Here is a 20,549-nt window from a genome sequence, read left to right on the forward strand (position 1 = left end):
GACTGCTCTCTAGGTCAAAACAAAATAAAAAAATTCTTTCCAGTAGCACCTTAGAGACCAAATATGTTTGTTCTTGGTATGAGCTTTCGTGTGCATGCACACTTCTTCAGATGCACACGAAAGCTCATACCAAGAACAAACTTAGTTGGTCTCTAAGGTGCTACTGGAAAGATTTTTTTATTTTGTTTTGACTATGGCAGACCAACACGGCTACCCACCTGTAACTGCTGTCTAGGTTTTCCCTTTTAGGGCACTATTAGGACTTACCTCTGGGTATGCTGAAGTTCAGGACACTTGCTTTAGCCCAGTTGTTTGGAGGTTCAGGGCCTGTTCCTGTTTTGCCTGGCAAAGGTAGCTGCCCTGCTTTAGTTTTTTTTTTAATTGTGTTTTTCATTAAAAATTTTATTGATTTATAAAAGTATGTGCAATGTCTCTCTCTCTTGTATTTTTTCCGTATAACATTTTTACAAATCAGTTTCATTTGTTGAGACATTAGGAAGAAAAGGGGGGAAGAGGTAGATGGGAGGGGGGGAGATGGGTGGGGTGGGGTCTGGTGACGATGTTTCTAGTTTACTTAATATACGTAGGGTTTGGTGTCAGCGTTGCTTGTGCAGGTTCTCTGCTGTTCGCTTGTGTTCCTTTGGTGGTGAGAGAGGTTGGAGTTGGCCTAAGGTGTGGTTGTTCATTTGTGGTTGGCTGTGGTGGTCTTTGTTTCCACGTGCGGGTGGGTGTTTTGGATCAGGTTAGCCATATTGATTTGTATGCTGTTGGTGGATTCTTGTTATTGTCTTGTTGGGCTGTGTGTGTGATAAAGGGGAGCCATACCGGGGTGAAGGCGTCTTCTTCTATTTGTCCCCGTGTCAGTTTCAGCTTGGCGCCGCAATCTTTGCCTGCCACTAGCAGGTGGGTGGTGCACCGAGTTGCTGAAGGAAGCTGGTTTTCCTAAGCCAGGCTGGCACCGGCAGCGCGGCCTTGGGGTTCATCTGTTGGCGAGATCACGTTCGTGATATGTGACGTGTGCTTTTCTTTCTTTCCTGTTAACAGAGCGGGGACACATTCCAGCCTCACTGTAAAAGAGAGCAGCCCTCTTTTCTTGTGTCCCGGAGGGCAGATTTAATTGCATTAAGACATTGCTGAACTGGTCAAATGAAATAAAGCAGAACCTAAAGGGCCCTTTCTGTAGAGTCAATAATGCCCTCCGACCGTGGACTAGCCTGCTTGTTACCCGCACTGTAGCACAAGACAAAGCGGTGCTTTGTCCTGGATCTTAGGCAAGTATTTGAGTTTGCCTTGGTGAAGCCAAGCAGCAGAGCGGACACCAGGGATTTGCATCACTGGGCAGCTGCCAAGGCTCAAACGCTAGTGATGGAGGGCAGAGGTGCCAACCTCAATGAAATATGGGGAGAGCGGTCAGGTAAGCCCTACCCTGCCAGGTGGCGCTGTGGGTTAAACCACAGAGTCTAGGGCTTGCCGATCAGAAGGTTGGCGGTTCGAATCCCCGCGACGGGGTGAGCTCCCGTTGTTCGGTCCCAACTCCTGCCCACCTAGCAGTTTGAAAGCACATCAAAGTGCAAGTAGATAAATAGGGACCGCTCCGGCGGGAAGGTAAACGGCGTTTCCATGTGCTGCTCTGGTTTGCCAGAAGTGGCTTAGTCATGCTGGCCACATGACCCGGAAGCTGTCTGCAGACAAACGCCGGCTCCCTCGGCCTATAGAGCGAGATGAGCGCTGCAACCCCAGAGTCGGACACGACCGGACCTAATGGTCAGGGGTCCCTTTACCTTTACCTCAGGTTAAGAACTTAATTCGTTCTGGAGGTCCATTCTTAACCTGAAACTGTTCTTAACCTGAGTTAACACTTTAGCTAACTGGAGAAGCTAGACTGCAGGTGAAGTCCTTCTTGTTCCAACAGGCTTTTAGGAACTGGAAGTGTTTAAGGAAAGGTGTGGTTCTGTGATTTTTTTTATTATTATAATTATTTGAATGTCTTACTAGTTCTTATATTGTTTTAATTATATTAATGTTTAATTGTTAAAAAAGTTTTTCCTATGTCTTTAGCTGTTTTGACTTTATCTGTAAGCCACCTTCAGCCCTTGTCAGAGGAAAAGGTGGGAGGAAATAATAATATTAACAACATCATGATATATTGAATATAATTACAGTTTTTAAATGTAGTACAACAGTCCTGTGATTGCTGCACCACTTGCTTGTTGTTGTTGTTCAGTCGTTCAGTCGTGTCCAACTCTTCGTGACCCCATGGACCAGAGCACGCCAGGCACGCCTATCCTTCACTGCCTCTCGCAGTTTGGCCACTTGCTTGGTCCCCCACTAAACCTTCATTATTTACTGTGCTACTATTGCAGGGTTAAATTGGTGACATGACAAAAGGGGGTGGCATGGGAAGTGTCTACCATACTAAACTCTGCATTTAGGTCTACTCAGCCCACAGGGAATGGATAAGCTTTGGATTCAAGGTTGGGTTGCCAGGATGCACAATCCTGAAGGTTCTCTCGTGGAGACAGGTGTCAAGTAGGGCTTTGCAAGGATGGCGTTCCAGTTTCTGCCCTCTTTGTTGTCATGCCGGTTGGTGACCTGTTCGTTTTGTGATAACACTTGGCTGGCCATCGTTGGCTGTGCCATGTTTCGGCCTGTGGGCCACCCACCAAAGCAGCGTGCAAAAGGCGAACTCCACGCTGGGAATTGTTAGGAAATGAACTGAAAATGAAACTGCCGGTATCATAATACCTATGGTGTGTACAGTTCTGGTAACCTCACCTCAAAAAAGATGTTGGAGTTGGAAAAGGTTCAGAAAAGGGCGACACAAACGATCAACGGGATGGAGCGACTCCCTTATGAAGGAAGGACATCCAATTACCTTAAGCTGAATTTTGGAAGATTCAGGAGAGATAAAAGGAAGTCTTTCCTCACACAGCACATGGTTAATCTATGGAACCCCCTTCCTCAGCATGCAGGGATGGCCACCAACTTGGATGGCTTTAGACAAATTTATGGGGGAAAGGGCTATTGAAGGCTGCTAGCCACAACGGCTAGGCTCTGTTTCCACAGTTGGAGGCAGGAATGTTTCTGAATACTAGTTGCTGGAAATCACAGGAGCAGAGACGACTCTTGTGCTTGTGTCTTGCTTGTGGATTTCCCACAGGCAAGTGTTCAGGCAGACAATGAGAACAGGATGCTGGGCTAGATGGGTCATTGGCCTGATCCAGCAGACTCTTATTATGTTCTTAGAACACCTTCAGCAAAAGGACCTCTCCCCAGATTTCTTTCCCCTTATTATCACTTGAGCCTTGCATCCACTGAGGTGTGTAACAACCTTTCTCTCTCTCCTCCTTCTCCCCCACAAACCTGCAAGGTTTTGATTGGTGGGGGTGCAGGTGCCATCTCTGCGTGCTCCAAAGAACTTCTGGCTCTTTGAATTAAAGGAGGAAGGCTTTGCAAGGCTCTTGGGGATGTTGCTTGTCGATGAAGCCAGATGAGGTGCTAATGAAAATATGATTGAAAGGGTCTTCTGTTGCCTTTCATTTGCAAGTCAAGGAGGCCAGAGATTTAACTCTTGCTTCTGCCGTCCTCTGGTAGATTTGCACAGAGGCCCTTTAGGGGCTTTGTTGCCAAAGCAGGTCTTAAGATGAAGCGAGATAGAGCCATTAATGCCTTCAGCACATCCTTTCTACCCTAATTTCCAACCAGAATTGGCTCCAAAAGCCACATGCTATTAGCAGTCAAAATGCCTGGACGGCAAACCGTTTTTTCAGTCTGAGTGGTGCATGAGGGCATTGGGTATGTGGAGACTGGTAAAGAGGAGACTGAGAGGAGATATGGCCTCTATCTTTTCCATTCCTCATCAGGCTTGGTTTCCAGACCCTTGAACATCTTGGTTGCTCTCCTCTGCACATGTTCCAACTTGTCAACACCCTTCTTGAATTTTGGTGCCCAAAACTGGACACAGTTTTCCAAGTGTGGTCTGACTGAGGCAGAATAGAGTGGTGCTATTACCTCCCTTGATCTGGACACTGTACTTCTGTTGATGCGGCCCAGTATTGCATCACACTGTTGACTCATGCAGGGGCGTAGCAAGGGGAGTGCAATGGGTACGGTCTGCCCTGGGTGTACCCACTGAGGGGGGTGACAAAATGGTGGGCGGCACTCACCGCGGGCCTGCAGCACACCCGAACCACACGTCTCTCCTGGGAGTGACGCAATGGCTTGAGCGCCCGCAGGCTCCATACTACCCCAAACCTGTTGCCTCCCCCTCAGCTGTAGGGCAGCTGAGTGGGAGAAGACAGGCAGACTCCTTGGAGGCCCTGCAGAGAGTCCTGCCCCAGCTTGCCCCATCCCATGTGGGGCTGTAGGGCAGCTGAGTGGGATAAGACAGGCAGACTCCTTGAGTGGGAGAAGACAGGCAGACTCCTTGGAGGCCCTGCAGAGCGTTCTGCCCCAGCTTGCCCCATCCCATGGGTGGCTGGCCCCACCCCCGGGCACAGGGCACATGCGCCACCCCAGTCGTCCAATCGGCTTGCTCCACTGCTGGACTCATGTTAAGCTTGTGGTCCACTAAGACCCCTAGATGCTTTTCACACATACTACTGGAAAGCCAGGTGTCCCCCATGTTATATTTGTGCAGCTGGTTATTCCTGATTAAGTACAGAACCATACATTTGTTCCTGTTGAAATTCATTCTGTTAGTTTGGGCCCAGTTCTCCAATCTGAGTTCCAGAATTTAACTACCAGCTGCTTTGCTGCCACATTCTGCAGTGGATGCTGCCGGACAAACCTCCGTTCTGCTGAGCTGGTGTTCCTTCTGCTTCCCCTGGGCAGGTGAAGGAGGATCCTGCAGAGCCAGGAACGCTGACTTCCAAACCCTACGCCTGGCACTTGGCTAATCCTGAGATGGAATCTGTTGAAGTCACGCTGCACGGGGCCAGCAATGTTCCCTCGACCAAGAAGGGCAACATACCCAATCCCTATGTCATTGTGTGAGTATCTTTTCTGACTCTCTTATCTTTTGGTGTTTTCTTGAATGCAAGGAGATGGTGTCAATTTGGGGAGACGTGTCGTGGTCACAGGCAGTGCTTTTTTCTAAAAAAAATGTTTAGGGGTACTCTCATTTGGGCTGCTCCTTGTTCCCTTTCCCCCCAACCCCCAAATGAGCGACTTGAGGCGGCGCTAAGAGGATGGATAGGCCCCCGGCAATGGCGGCGGTGGGGTCGGCTTGAGCAAGGAGGGGCAAGCGCTCACCGGCTGTCTCTAGCCTGGCAAGGGGAGGAAGAGGAGCAGCACCGTCGCCTGCACCGTGGGCCCCCCCGACTCTCCCCCCACCCCGGGCACTGGCGTAGTGAATGACAGAGCTCCAGTCTGTGCTGCTACTGTGGAGACAGCTGGCACGTCGGTCCATCGGTTGGTTGGTTGGGGCAACGTAAAAAAAGCACTGGTCACAGGAAAGTTTCTCTGGGTTAGGAGTGTATTGCTTCACAGAAGACCTATGTCAGGAGTGGAGAACCTTTGTATGAATGTCGTTGCTTATGTAGCCCCAGTGGCGTACAAGAGCGAGGCAACAGCAGGCTGAAGGGGAGGGAAAGGAGACTGGCTGAGAGGGAGAATGAAATGGAGTGTACCTTGGAAAAGGGCATGGCTGCAACATTTTGCTGCATGTCCCACCCGTCAATAAACTGATGAAGAAGAGACCACGAGGTATAGAGGAAATGTTGACACACTCCACCCCCTCTACTCTTTGAATTCAAATACAGTACTTACTTCTGTAGGTGATTGCATCCTTCACCACAGATTTATGATATCTTCTACAGTTGGTGGGCGAGAGGCCAAGGCAGCACTTCCAGCATTTTAAACTTGGAATGGAATAAATAAAACAGAGCTGCATCTTGATGCACTGAGTTATCCAGCCTTGTGTATAATAGATGCATCCTGGGACTCAATTAAAGGCCTCTGACTTTGGTATGGCAGACTAATTGAAAGGGCATCACTGAGTTGTTTTGAATTCTGAGTGTCTGAGTCATGAACTCATATATATATATATATATATATATATATATATATATATATATATATTAATGAAAAAAGAGATCTGGAATATAGAATCCCCCTCCTCCAAGGGAAGCCAAGGTGCTCACTGTGTGCTTAGTGCCTTGGCAAACAAGGTTTGATGTTTGGGGAAGGAATGTTGGTTTAGCATCCCTGAATCCCAGATCTCGGCACTGGTAGGCACAGCTGTGCATATTCCATAATTCCAACACCAAACCTTGCAAACACAGCATTTTGCATTTGGTGCAGCAGAGCTCCTGACAGTTGCAGTTTGCATTTCTGGACCTTAAACCTGCATTTAAAAGGGGCTATTAAGAATTAAAGGGCAACCACTATGTGCCTCTATATGCTCTATGAACATGTCAGCTTTAAAATAAAGCTGGGATCGTATTATTTTATTTATTTGTTTAAATAAAATAATCCTCAAGTTGCATTCCCCACTCAGTTGAACATCTGAACCAGAGTTCTTAACCCTTTTCTGAATGAAGGGGGTGGGAATAAACAAGAGCTGGTGTCACCAGCAGGATAGCTGCTAGCCCTGCTCACTCAATGTACTTACGTTTTTATTTCATAAAATTTATATACCACTTGATTGTAAAAAAAAACCCTCAAAGTGGTTTACAAAAAAAGAGAAAGCAATAAAATCACCAATAAGAAAAATGTAACAATAATTTTAGATTAAAACTTGCAACAACTTTCCTTTTTAAAATGAATTTTCTTTTTTAACGGAGTAATAATAATACAAATAGAAATTTGCACCCACCCCCAAGACCATTATTTATCACAATTATCCAACTTTCCCAAAAAAATTACACTTCTTCGGATGGCATGGCCCCTTTCTGTTTTAACAATACAAATATCACAAATACCGTCCATATTTCCTCAAAGTCATTTCTCTTCCATATTTCCCTTCTTAACTTTGATAGCGCACGTTAAGTTATCATTAATTGCTATATCGCACACTTCTTTATACCATTCTTCTGTTTGAAATCCTCCTTGCTTTTTCCATTTCCCAGCTATGATCATTCTTGCCGCTGTCAGCAATTAAAACTTGCACCAACTTTCTAAGCATCTGGGTAGTCTTATCTAAACAAGAATGTTTTTAGCAGGCGCCCAAAAAGTGTACATTGAAGGCTTATGTCAATAGGCAGGGAGTTCCAAAGTGTAAGTGTTGCCACACTAGATATTTCTTACAAATGTGGCGGGGGTATTAAGTGGCACCTGTTAACCTGTGCCAGTTCTACTGTTTGAAGCGATCAAGTGGGCATATATATGGCATAAGGCAATCTCGTAGGTGGATCCTGAACAGTAACTGCGTCTCTCCTCTCTGGGAAAAAGATCTAGTGGGAGCACGAGAGTTGGACTTTGGGGCAGATGTCCAGAATGAGCAAAAGGGCCCCAAACACAGCAATTACTGCGTTTTGAAATGAATGGAGTAAGACAGACTTTGCTTTCTAAAATGCATTAAACCCAGGGCAGGGATAGGCTAATCTGTCAGCTTTCGTTTCTCTTGGTTCTTCGTTTTTACAGTTCTCCACATTTCCGCATCAGACTTTGTGGAAAGTCATCAGGAATTTACAGTGCATAAACACGTTTTGTGTGCAATTTCCTCCTTAACACGCAGAGTTGTTTTCCTCCAAAGCAATTTCTCTCAATAGAATGCATTTTTGAATGTATGCTGCTTTCACAGCTGTCTGCTTTTGATGTGCACTTTTGCCCTCGCGCAAGCATATTATTTGTAGACTTTACTTTTGCCTTGCAAAATCTGGAAGAGTGCCAACCTGGCTGTGCTTTGGTTTGTGTGTTGTTTTGGAAAGGGTGAATTCTGAAGGCAAACCAAATCAAATTCTTTTCCCTCTCCCTAATCCGTAGTCTAAGATGACCAAATCGTACCCCCTGCAACTTGACAAAGTGCATGGGTTATTCTAAGCAAAGGTTGGTCCATTTCCAGATATAGATCTGCTCGTTGATTTGCTGTCCATTTCTGCCGAGGTTTTCTATAAATTAGTTCTGATGGGAGGAAGAGGGTCCCGGAGGGTCCTCCCAGTCAGGACTCTGTCACCCAAGAACAGCATGTTTCTCCAGGACAGGATCAAGGTGCCAAGCCATGCTGGGGGAAGGGAAGGGGCTGCCAGTCACAGGTGCCCGTTGTTGATTGGCAGGGTTTTCTCTGTGTGGATGCCAAGCTCGCCCTACAAGCCCCTGCCCACCCAGAGCTGTTTATAAGGTTTTCCCCCCCCCCTGCATAATAAAACTCCATGCAAATAGACTGAAAGGCATGCTTGTGGATACATTGCCCTCCTCGTATTATAAGAAGATTGGAAAGCTGGACAATTTCTAAAATGTCTTTATTAAACAGCGTTGATGAAATGTTTACAAAGATACCACACTCCACCACACAAATCCCACCCATGCAAATTGAAGCATAGCTGAAAATTCTTTCCAGTAGCACCTTAGAGACCAACTGAGTTTGTTCTTGGTATGAGCTTTCGTGTGCATGCATCTGAAAAAGTGTGCATGCACATGAAAGCTCATACCCAGAACAAACTCAGTTGGTCTCTAAGGTGCTACTGGAAAGAATTTTCTATTTTGTTTCGACTATGGCAGACCAACACGATACCCACCTGTAACTAAAACATAGCTGAAAAGAACAAGATGCCTGTGAGAGGCAAGTACAGAAGGAAGAGCAAATGGAGAACCCCTGCTATCTTCTGAGTATAGAATCATAAAATCATAGAGTTGGGAAGGGATCGTGACCAGCTTCTTTTGCCAGGTCCCTTGATGCTGTAATTAAGCCCAAACGGTCTCCTCCGTGGGCTTTGCCATGAGCCAGGGAGGAGGTGAGAGAAGACAAGCTCCTTCCTCCGTTAGTTTTCTCTCCTAGAGAGGCTTCTGCTGGAGCCAAAATTTGTTACCCTGGAAAAACACTTGTCTCTTGGGCCTTTGCGTTTTCCACCCGCTCACAAGATGGATGGATGCAAAGACTTTTTCACGGTCAAATGCAGATCTTGTGAGAATACAGACTGTTCCTTGGTGCAAGTGGCTCACGACTGGTTTCATCACCAGAAGGTGGCTTTTGAATGGCTGCTGCAATATTTGGATTAAGGGCTGGGGATAAGAACATAAGAGGAACCAGATGGATCAGGCCAATGGCCCCCTGTTCCAGCACCCTGTTGTCACTAAACCAGTTGCCCACAAGCAGGATTCAAGCACAAGAGCCCTCTCTACTCCTGTGGCTTCCAGAAGCACAGTCTCCTCTTGACCATTGGGGCAGAGCACAACCATCTTGGCGAGTAGCCATGGATAGCCTTTTTCTTCATGGTTGTCCCATCCTCTTTCAAGACCATCTAGGTTGGTGGCCATCACCGCCTCCTGTGGCAGGGAGTTCCATAGTTTAACTATGAGCTGCTTGAAGAAGGACTTTCTTTTACTAAAACCTGAAACAGACAAAACCCAGATGAGGAATTACCGACCAAGATCACTTCTAAATCTGGATTACAAAATATTTGCCAATGTCATGGCCACGAGGTTAAAAAGAGTTTTGAAGGAATATATCCACAAAGCTCAAGCAGGGTTTTTTTTACCTGGTAGACGTATGAATAGCAATACAAGGAACATTGTGGATATATTGGAAAGATTGGAAAAGAAGATAAACACAGAAGCGGCATTGATGTTCATAGACGCGGAGAAGGCCTTTGACAACATTTCTTGGAGTTTTATGAAGAAAGAATTTGGAAAAGATGGAGGTCGGTCAAAGATTCTTGAATGGCGTAAATGCTATTTATAAAGAACGAAAAGCAAAAATCATTATAAACAATGTGATATCGGAGGAAATCAGAATAGAAAAAGGACTTTCTTTTACCTCTCATGACTCTTCCAATCTTCAGCTTCATTAGATGTCCTCGAATTCTAGCGTTACAACGTTGAGCAGTTGTGTGTCTCTGGGTCCTGGAAGAAAGGTGCTTTTTTTAGGATTCTAGGAAGCTGCCTTATACTGAGTCAGGCCACTGGTCCATGTGTAACCTGGGATCTGCTGCTTGCAAGACAAATGCTCTGCCACTGAGCTATGGGTGGGGGTGGCATCTATGGGCCATGACTCCATCTTTTCCGCACCCTGAGAGCCAGTGTGGTGTAGTGGTTAACAGCGGTAGACTCGTAATCTGGGGAACCGGGTTCGCGTCTCCGCTCCACATGCAGCTGCTGGGTGACCTTGGGCTAGTCACACTTCTCTGAAGTCTCTCAGCCCCACTCACCTCACAGAGTGTTTGTTGTGGGGGAGGAAGGGAAAGGAGAATGTGAACCGCTTTGAGACTCCTTCGGGTAGTGATAAAGCAGGAAATCAAATCCAAACTCCTCCTCCTCCTCCACCACCCTTTGCGTCTCCATATTTTACCATTTATATTGTTATGGCATTTTTGTCTGAAGCCGTACTGGAAAAAAACATTTGAACAAGAATCACAGGAAATGCCTGGGTGAAAAGGCAGGGAGTCTTTCTCAACCCTGGACCTGCCTGGAGGCAGGAGTGACATTCAAAGCAGCGAGAAAGCAACAACGTGTGAGATTAAAACCAAGAATGCTTCAGAGCTCATGCTTTCTCCCCCCCCCCCCATTATTGACCCTCCCCTCTCCAAGCCTTAACAACACACACAGTCTAGGAGGAGCTGTCCGTGCATTTGCTGTGCCAAAGACCCAGATGAAAGTGAGATGAAATTGCTGTGATTCAGGCTGCCGCCAGACGTGGACTTAAGAGGTCAGCGCTGTTAGATCAGAATCCACAAGACAGAGGCTGATCTAGTCCAGCGTCTTCCGCACCAAACCAAGATCCCTCATGTGGCCATAAGGCATGCCCGTGTTACATGCCATCCCAAGTGGGGAATGAGTCTAGGGCAGGGCCAGCAACCTTTTTCAGTTGTGGTCCGATGCACCGTCCCTCAGACCATGTGGTGGGCTGGACTATATTTTTTTGGGGGGGGGGATGAATGAATTCCTATGCCCCACAAATAACCCAGAGATGCATTTTAAATAAAAGCACACATTCTACTCATGCAAAAACAGCAGGCAGGCCCCACAAATAACCCAGAGATGCATTTTAAATAAAAGGACACATTCTACTCATGTAAAAACACGCTGATTCCCGGACCATCTGTGGGCCGGATTGAGAAGGCGATTGGCGGTGGCGAGCCAGGCGTGCAGTGATCAGCCCTCCATCCCTCCGTCCGTCCCTCTCCGGTTGGTGTGTGCGCCCCACCCAGGAGGCGGGCACAATCCCCGGCGGCCGCCCCTCCTCTCGGTGCTACAATTGGTCACTGGAGTGCTTCTCCAGCCTGCCACTGCGCAGGACTGGGGGGGGGCACGGGGTGGCCAGGAAGGAGCCCGAGGGGTCCCCGTGGAAGGGATCCACGTGGAACGTGAGCCGAGATCAGTCCCTAAACTGGAGACCTCCCTGCCACAGGAGCCGCCCTCCAGTTGCTGCCCACCCGGAGGGAAAGGTGGGCATCAGGGGGCGTTGGACGGATCCTTGCACCACGGTGCCAGATAGGCTTAAGACGGCCCTGACCACAGCATTAACACCACAACAGATCTTGCTTCTCCATTAGTTGCAGCTTCTCTGTGTCTTGCTTCCAGCTTAGCCCTCACACACTGGCTTTCATCTTCCCACCTAGCAGCTAGGTGGAGGAAAGGCCCCATCACTTAGTTGCAGCTCTTGCAACCTGGCTCCTTTTGGGGTGCTGAGGAGGACACTTAGCTGATGAGGACCAGCTACGGTCATTGGCCTACAAAGATACTCGCCCGACCAGTTTAGCAGCAGTATCCTACTTCAGATTCTAATCCTCACTGGGTATAGGACCCACAAAGATTGGAAGGGACTCAGAGCATCTTCTAGATTGCCCCCCCCCAAAACCCACAATACCCTGGTTAGGAAGTCAGATGCTTAGAGCATGGGTAGGCAAACTAAGGCCCGGGGGCCGGATGCGGCCCAATCGCCTTCTCAATATGGCCCGCAGACGGTCCGGGAATTAGCGTGTTTTTACATGAGTAGAATGTGTCCTTTTATTTAAAATGCATCTCTGGCTTATTTGTGGGGTGTAGGAATTCGTTCATTTCCCCCCCCCCCAAAAAAAATATAGTCCCCCCCACACAAGGTCAGAGGGACAGTGGACTGTCCCTCTGCTGAAAAATTTTGCTGACCCCTGGGCTTAGTTAGAGTCCTGCTGTACCAGATCAATGGAATGGCCTGATCCAGCAGACTCTTCTGGTGTTCTGGTGCTATGACAAACAGGAGCAACCGTGGGTGGAGGATATTTGCATATCTCACAAATTAGACGGGCCACGTGCACCAGGTGTCTGAGTAGCCATGGTGAGGAGAACCAGGGGGCAGAAAGATATATGTGCTATTGTTTGCAGGAATGCCGCCTAGATCTCTGAGAGTGGCGTAAAGAAGGGTGGGCCATGTTAAGGGCCAGGCAGACCTTGGCCTAAGAACAGCCCCTAATGAGGCTGTTGCTAGGCAGAGGGAAAGCTGCATCCATTATGCAATGTGAATTAGCAAAAGATACAAATGAGAGGGAGGCTTGGGCAGGTTGTCAATCAAAGGCTGATTTGCACATGAATGGCACTTCCCCCCTTATATCAAAATAGCTCCTTTTGAAATGTGAGGTGTTTGGTTTTTTAAAAAAACAAACAAACAAAACAAACCCCACCTTTATTGGGGTGGGGAGCCTCCAGTAGAACACTTACTAACTGTGAATCCTTAAAAGCATTTGTTTTTAAAAAATGAAAACGAAGCCCTAATATTAAAGGAATGAGCGCAATTAAAAAGCCAATAGAAACCATTTGAATATCGAAAAGCACATTGTAGAGTTGGATAAAGTTCAGAAAAGAACAGCCAAAATGATCCAAGTTTGAAGTGACTATTCTATGGAAGAAGGTTGCAGAATTTGGGACTTTTTTGTTTAGAGAAAGGCGAGGAAGAGGCAACATGATAGGCATTTATAAGATTAGGCCTGCAGTGGAGAAAGTGGACAGAGAAAAGTTTTTCTCCCTCTCTCATAACACTAGAAAATGTGGATGTCCCATGAAGCTGAATGTTGGAAGATTCAAGGCAGATAAAAAGAAGTCCTTCTTCACGCAGGGTAGAGTTAAACTATGGAACTCACTCCCACAGGAGGCAGGGAGGGCTCTTGTGCTGAGGTCCTGCTTGTGGGTTTCCCACTGGGGCATCTGGTTGGCCACTGTGAGAACAGGATGCAGGACTTGGTGGGCTATTGGCCTGATTCAGCAGGCTTTCCTGATTTTACATTCTGTCTGGTATTTGTTGCACACAGCACTGTTTCCATTCTGCTGCAGTCTGTCTTCTGCCAAACACTTGGTCTTGCTGTACATTGTAGCAAAATTATGTAAGCTATGCCATGAATTATATTATTCCACCCCATTAATTTCACTGCAAAGGAATCCCAGTGCAAATGGTGTGTGTGTGTGTGATCAATTATGTACCATTTGTGAACTGAAAGCGACAGCAACAGTGCATATTGATCATTAGCAGCTGGATTGATTTCCAATCCAAGCACGGGACTTATCCATGAACATGGGCAATTTCCACTCCTGTTTCTGTTTGGATCAGAATTCTCCAATCGTTCTACTATCTAACAAAAAGACACATAAACATAGGTTCACAGAGGTAACATTTTCAGGGCAATTTCTCAGGGTGGATCTTACGGCAGTGGTGTCTCTAGCCTTAGGCAAGGGCTTAAGAGCGGTAGACTCGTAATCTGGTGAACCGGGTTCGCGTCTCCGCTCCTCCACATGCAGCTGCTGGGTGACCTTGGGCTAGTCACACTTCTCTGAAGTCTCTCAGCCCCACTCACCTCACAGAGTGTTTGTTGTGGGGGAGGAAGGGAAAGGAGAATGTTAGCCACTTTGAGACTCCTTCAGGTAGTGAAAAGCGGGATATCAAATCCAAACTCTTCTTCTTCTTCTTCTTCTTAATTTGTCAAAGCTAAATTTTTGAGCATGGACACTGGTCCAGCCATTCTTTTAGGACTTTCAGAGGTGATGCAAAAGACATGTCATGGGTCAGTCCAATGCATTCCTTGCCTCCTGCCCCCGTGGAAGTGCTGAAGAAGTGAAAGCCATTAACAGTTGAAGCCAAGATATTGTCCCCCACAGGCTCCTGGTTTTCAATTACATTATGTCCCTTTTAATTCCTGCTCCTCTCTAATTTTATTCATCGTTGATGCAAGCGGTCTCAACAGCATTTGGTGGGTTGTAAAAGCAAGCTCTGTGCATCTGTTCATGGCTCACTGAGATGAGAAATGAGTTCTGTGCCTCTTGCCGGGTCTGTGGGACTGCAGCATTTGAGGAATGCCCTGATGACTTTCTATCAAAATGCTTGTAGTAGCCGGTGGAGGAGGAACACACGTTGGGGAGTGTGCAAGGAATTGTGGGGGGGGGAGGAGTTCCCCCTTTACAGCTCTGTGGGGTTACACTGCACCATCACTTCTGACACAGGGCCTGGACTGAAAACATACCTTGCTGAACCTGTCAAAGCAGGTGTAAAGGTAAAGGTAAAGGTACCCCTGATCGTTAGGTCCAGCCGTGGACGATTCTGGGGTTGGGGCGCTCATCTCACTCTATAGGCCGAGGGTCATGTGGCCAGCATGACTAAGCCGCTTCTGGTGAGCCAGAGCAGCGCATGGAAATGCTGTTTACCTTCCCACCGGAGTGGTACCTATTTATCTACTTGCACTTTGATGTGCTTTCGAACTGCTAAGAAAGGGGGGATACACAGATAGATAGATAGATGATAGATAGATAGATAGATAGTTACAGTTTTCAACCAGCATATAAAGAGTGGGGAACATGATGCATTGGCTATGTTTGGCATTAAAATATTTATTTACTATATTTATATAATATTGTTCTCCAAGCAGGATTTCTGTAATGCTCTTTATGTGCAGCTGCCTCTGAAGATGCTTTGAGATCTTCAAATGGGGCAGAATGTGGCCACCCTGGTGTTTATTATTATTTTATTTTATTTCATTAAATTTATACACTGCTTGTTTGTTTAAAAACCAACCAACCAACCAACCAACCTCAAAGTGGTTTACAAAATGTGGGGGGGAGGGGAGAAAATCGGGACATGTAACACCAGTTCTACACCATTTATATTTCCAGTTACAGGTGGGTAGCCGTGTTGGTCTGCCATAGTCGAAACAAAATAGAAAATTCTTTCCAGTAGCACCTTAGAGACCAACTGAGTTTGTTCTTGGTATGAGCTTTCGTGTGCATGCACACTTCTTCAGATACACTGAAACAGAAGTCACCAGATCCTTAAATATAGTGAGGGAGTGGGGAGGGGTATTACTCAGAAGGGTGGTGGGAATGGGTGATCAGCTGATAGGGGTGGAAAACCTGTTGACGACTCTTAACGGCTGCAATTAGTCTTGCAGGGAAAGGCAAGGGGTGAGATGGCTAAAGATAGCTTTGTTATGTGTAATGAGATAAGAATCCAATGTCTTTGTTCAGACCAGGTTTCTCCATGGTTTTAAGTTTGGTGATTAGTTGAATTTATATTGGCTCTGGGCCCAGCTGAAAATGCTGGTGCTGATCTTTAAAGCCCTTAATAGCTTGGGACTAAGTTACCTAAAGGGCAGCTTCTAGTTGTCTGCAGTGCCCACTCAAAGAGCTCCACTTCAAAGGTCCTGCTCTGTGGTCACTGGTCAAAACAATTAGGGGTGTAAGGAGGAATTGCTCTCAATGCATTGCTTTCCATTCTGCACTCCAGTCATTGCCTGCAGCCCTATTTTTGTTCCAGTGCCATTCACCATCTGCCAAAAAGTACTTTTATTAATCTTGCTGTCCGTTGGGGCAAAACTATGCAACTTATTTAAGTAATTAGGATGTTGCCATTATGTTACTCCACCCCTTTCATTACAGTGCAAAGGAAACGGGATGCCAATGTAGGGGACGTGGCCATCATCCGTTGCTTGCCATTTGCAGACTGACAACCACCACAACAGTAAATACCAATCGTATTCGCTGGATTGATTTCCATTCCAGACGTGAGATGAATAAGAGCGTGTCGGCAATTTCTACTCCTAAATTTTCCGACATCCCTTGTAACAAAGCTTGCAGCTGAGAGAACCTTTGTCATCTCAAAATGCACCACCCTGAGACCATTTCCAATTCTCTTTACACCGTCTTAATACATCTTGATTTCCACACGAACTATTTCTATCACTTACGTATGCAGCCATCAAATACTTGTCGTGCATGTTGCAAGGAAGGACATGCAGAAATGTTGATGTCAGTGCAACTGATCAGTGAGAATGGAATAGCAAGACCCCCTTGCTCCCTCCTGGAGGTGAGGCATGCAAGACTGAGGTTGTTGTTGTTCAGTCGTTCAGTCGTGTCCGACTCTTGGTGACCCCATGGACCAGAGCACGCCAGGCACGCCTATCCTCCACTGCCTCTCGCAGTTTGGCCAAACTCAGGCCAGTCACTTCGAGAACGCTGTCCAACCATCTCATCCTCTGTCGTCCCCTTCTCCTTGTGCCCTCCATCTTTCCCAACATCAGGGTCTTTTCTAGGGAGTCTTCTCTTCTCATGAGGTGGCCAAAGTACTGGAGTCTCAACTTCAGGATCTGTCCTTCTAGTGAGCACTCAGGGCTGATTTCTTTAAGAATGGATAGGTTTGATCTTCTTGCAGTCCATGGGACTCTCAAGAGTCTCCTCCAGCACCATAATTCAAAAGCATCAATTGTTCGGCGATCAGCCTTCTTGATGGTCCAGCTCTCACTTCCGTACATTACTACTGGGAAAACCATAGCTTTAACTATACGGACCTTTGTCGGCAAGGTGATGTCTTTGCTTTTTTAAGATGCTGTCTAGGACTGAGGTGGGGAGGGGCAAATGAAAGGTCCCCCTCCAAACCTTGTTCTAATACTTTAGCTCGGCCACTTCAGAGCAGATGAAAGAAATTCAAGGACCCCTTAATGATTGTTTTCCTCTCTCCTTGAGGAACCAGATTGCCATGAAATATCCCATTTGTCACGGCCATTTGTGCTCCTGGAAGTGAGGAGCACAGTTTGTGAGGAATTGGGGCATCTGGGGGGACAATGAGCTTTTGAGACGCCAGGAGCAGTTGAGCACATTATCTGCTGCAGAAGGAATAGGGTTCAAATAATAATAAAACTTTATTACGGTCATAGACCAGCAAAAGAGAAAATAAAACGATAGTACATAGTATAAATATTTCTTAAATATTGTCTTTTAACAATACTATTTCAGATCCCATGTTAGATTAAAATTAAGCTAAAATTTAATGGGAGATAATTCCATTTAAGTATTATCTGCTACTGGACGGCTTTATCGCTGTTGTCGGTTGATGTCATGATGCGTCTCAGTCTTGCCACATGATAGCAAAATTTAGCTACAGTCATAGTTCGCTCTGGGTTGGTGTCCTCAATTAAATATCTAGTCAGCATTTCAACTGAACGGCCTGGTAGATTTTTTAACAGGGGTTCGATTAACTCCTTCCTCAAATCTCGATACAGAGTGCAGTGTAGGAGGACGTGGCTAATAGATTCGATTTCCTTGAGATCGCAAGGACATAGCCTCTGTTCTATTGGGATCCGAAGATATCTACCAGTTAGTAACGCCGAGGGTAATGCATTAAAACGAGCCCTAGCATTCTTTATCAAACCATCTCTTAGAGTGGGTCATTTGTTGGGGTTTATAAATATATGGTTTTACAAATAATTCTTGAAGTCTTGTTATCAGCTTCTGGTATAATGATTGCATATCAGATGTATTCGCCGCCGATTCTAAACAGCTCTTCTGAAATAATTCCGCCCAGGAATAGGGTTCAACTTTACGTAGCAGCTGGGTTGCTTTTCTGCTCAGAGGTTCTGCTGGTCTCGGAAGGCATTCATTATTCACACAAAGGCAGCCTTCTGTTGATGGCTTCAAGCTTGGCATGCTTGATGAATCATAGAATTGTAGAGTTCTGCAATTCTAGGATCATCTAGTCCAGGGGATAGGCAACCTAAGGCCCGTGGGCCGGATGCATTGCCTTCCCATGGATGGACTGGGAATCAGCGTGTTTTTACATGAGTATAATGTGTCCTTTTATTTAAAATGCATCTCTGGGTTATTTATGGGGCCTGCCTGGTGTTTTTACATGAGTAGAATGTGTGTTTTTATTTAAAATGCATCTCTGGGTTATTTGTGGGGCATAGGAATTCACTCATTCCCCCCACCACCACCACCAAAAAAATATAGTCCTGCCCACCACATGGTCTGAGGGACGGTTGCTGACCCCTGATCTAGTCCATCCCCTGCAATGCACATATCATAGCTAAAGCATCTGTGACAGATGGCCACTCCATCTCCGCTTAAAAACCTCCAACTTCCAAGGGAGGAAGATGTTCCGCTGTCAAACAACTGTAAATGTCAGAAAGTTCTGATGAGGCACACAGCAATAAAACAGTAACTGAAGCCCACCCATCAATTCCTCAAAAGATTTCTTATCCTGTCAGGAGTCTTCAGCACAGGAAACTGCCTGGAACTGAGCCAAACCGTTGGTCCATCTAGTTCAGTGTTTTCTACACTGACTGGGCTTAGGGAGCTGGGTATGTTTAGCCTGGAGAAGAGAAGGTTAAGGGGCGATATGATAGCCATGTTCAAATATATAAAAGGATGTCATATAGAGGAGGGTGAAAGGTTGTTTTCTGCTGCTCCAGAGAAGCGGACACGGGGCAATGGATTCAAACTACAAGAAAGAAGATTCCACCTAAACATTAGGAAGAACTTCCTGACAGTGAGAGCTGTTCGGCAGTGGAATTTGCTGCCAAGGAGTGTGGTGGAGTCTCCTTCTTTGGAGGTCTTTAAGCGGAGGCTTGACAGCCATCTGTCAGGAATGATTTGATGGTGTTTCCTGCTTGGCAGGGGGTTGGACTTGATGGCCCTTGTGGTCTCTTCCAACTCTATGATTCTATGATTCTATTCTATGATTCTATGACTGGCAACAGTTCTCCAGGGTTTCAAATGAGACAGGCTCCCAGCCTGACCTGGAGATGCAGAAAATTGAATTTGGGATATTCAGCATGCAAAGCTTCTTGTGGTGGAAGGAAAGAGTATGGATTATATCACTTGGGTTTTAATTTTTGCTTTAAAAAAAACAACAATAAAAAGCAAAACGTAAAATTTTACTCTTTCCTACCACCACAAGAAGGTCACAAGTCTTGAGACGCAGAAAACATACTTGTCTGCCTGCCTCAGTATCTCTCTGGAGTGCAGTTTGATGCTAACCAAGTGCTACTCCGTGCTCAGTCGTGCATGTGTAGCTGCATGACGTCAAAATGTGCCGTTCAATATCCAGCCGCAAAGCGACAGGCAAAAGTAGGTCACTGTGGCAGGAGAGCTAGAGAGGTTTGGACTTGTTGTGACTGCCGGGAGAAAGCATTTGTCTAGCTTCATGGCCCCACATGTGCATCTGAGTCCTGCTAAGAAGAGACTGAAGTGAGTTTCTTGTTTGGGTTGAAGGCTGCTTGCTTGCAGTCTGTGAAGAGCTACTGCAGCCATGTCACCGCATTTAGTGTTTTCAGCAAATTAACAGCCCTTGACTTCCACTCCGTGGGCTTCATTTGGAGTCAGACTTGGAAATTATCCTGAAGAAGAAGAAGAAGAAGAAGAAGAAGAAGAAGAAGAAGAAGAAGAGTTTGGATTTGATATCCTGCTTTATCACTACCTGAAGGAGTCTCCTTTCCCTTCCTCCCAAACAAACACTCTGTGAGGTGAGTGGGGCTGAGAGACTTCAATGAAGTGTGACTAGCCCAAGGTCACTCAGCAGCTGCATGTGGAGGAGCGGAGACGCGAACCCTGTTCCCCAGATTACGAATCTACCACTCTTAACCACTACACCACACTGGCTCTCTGCCCCACTGAGAAAATCACTCTTTTCCCCTCCCTGTGCCCAATACATCTTTTGGAGGTGTCATCACTGCAAACCCCTCCATCTTAGACTCAGGTTGTTCAGGATATATGTTTTATTTACACATATAGACAACACAGACTCCATGGTCCCTCATTCCAAGGATAAGTGACTGGAACCTCCTGGAATCTCACACTGTTCAGAGATTGGGGTGTCTTGTAACAGTGTTAGGAACGTAAGAAGGGCCTTGTCAGGAAACCCCCCCACCCCCCGGATGGCAGGTAGCATCCCGGGAGAGCTTGCAGTACAGGGAACCGCCCCCGTTGTTCACCAGCTCGTCATCCCCCTCCTCTGCAGGAAGCGACCATTCCTCCAGTGGGGAGGGGGAGTTAGAGGCAGGAAGTCGGCGCAGGGGCTCTGAAGAGATCGCAGAGCCTGAGCACCAAGGGGGAAGCGGGGAACAGGGACAGTTTCCCGCGCCCCGAGTTCGCAGACAGGAAAAATGTGGAAGGGGGAGGCGGGGGTTCAGGATCCCGCACCTCTTTTGCTGGACAAAGAACCA

General features: G+C 46.5%; 1 protein-coding gene across 1 annotated transcript in view; it reads left to right on the forward strand.

Annotated features, from left to right (window-relative positions):
- The first annotated feature begins 1,390 nt into the window (after positions 1 to 1,390).
- The window catches only part of LOC117053166 (coiled-coil domain-containing protein 33-like), a 78,109-nt gene continuing 58,950 nt past the window's right edge, over positions 1,391 to 20,549 (forward strand). Inside the window, exons 1-2 of the mRNA XM_033160716.1 lie at positions 1,391 to 1,414; positions 4,834 to 4,991. Coding sequence (XP_033016607.1) covers positions 1,391 to 1,414; positions 4,834 to 4,991 — 182 coding nt within the window. The remainder of the gene's footprint in view (positions 1,415 to 4,833; positions 4,992 to 20,549) is intronic.

Source organism: Lacerta agilis, chromosome 9 (genome assembly GCF_009819535.1).
Source record: "Lacerta agilis isolate rLacAgi1 chromosome 9, rLacAgi1.pri, whole genome shotgun sequence".
In the NCBI taxonomy this organism is placed as follows: Eukaryota; Metazoa; Chordata; class Lepidosauria; order Squamata; family Lacertidae; genus Lacerta; species Lacerta agilis.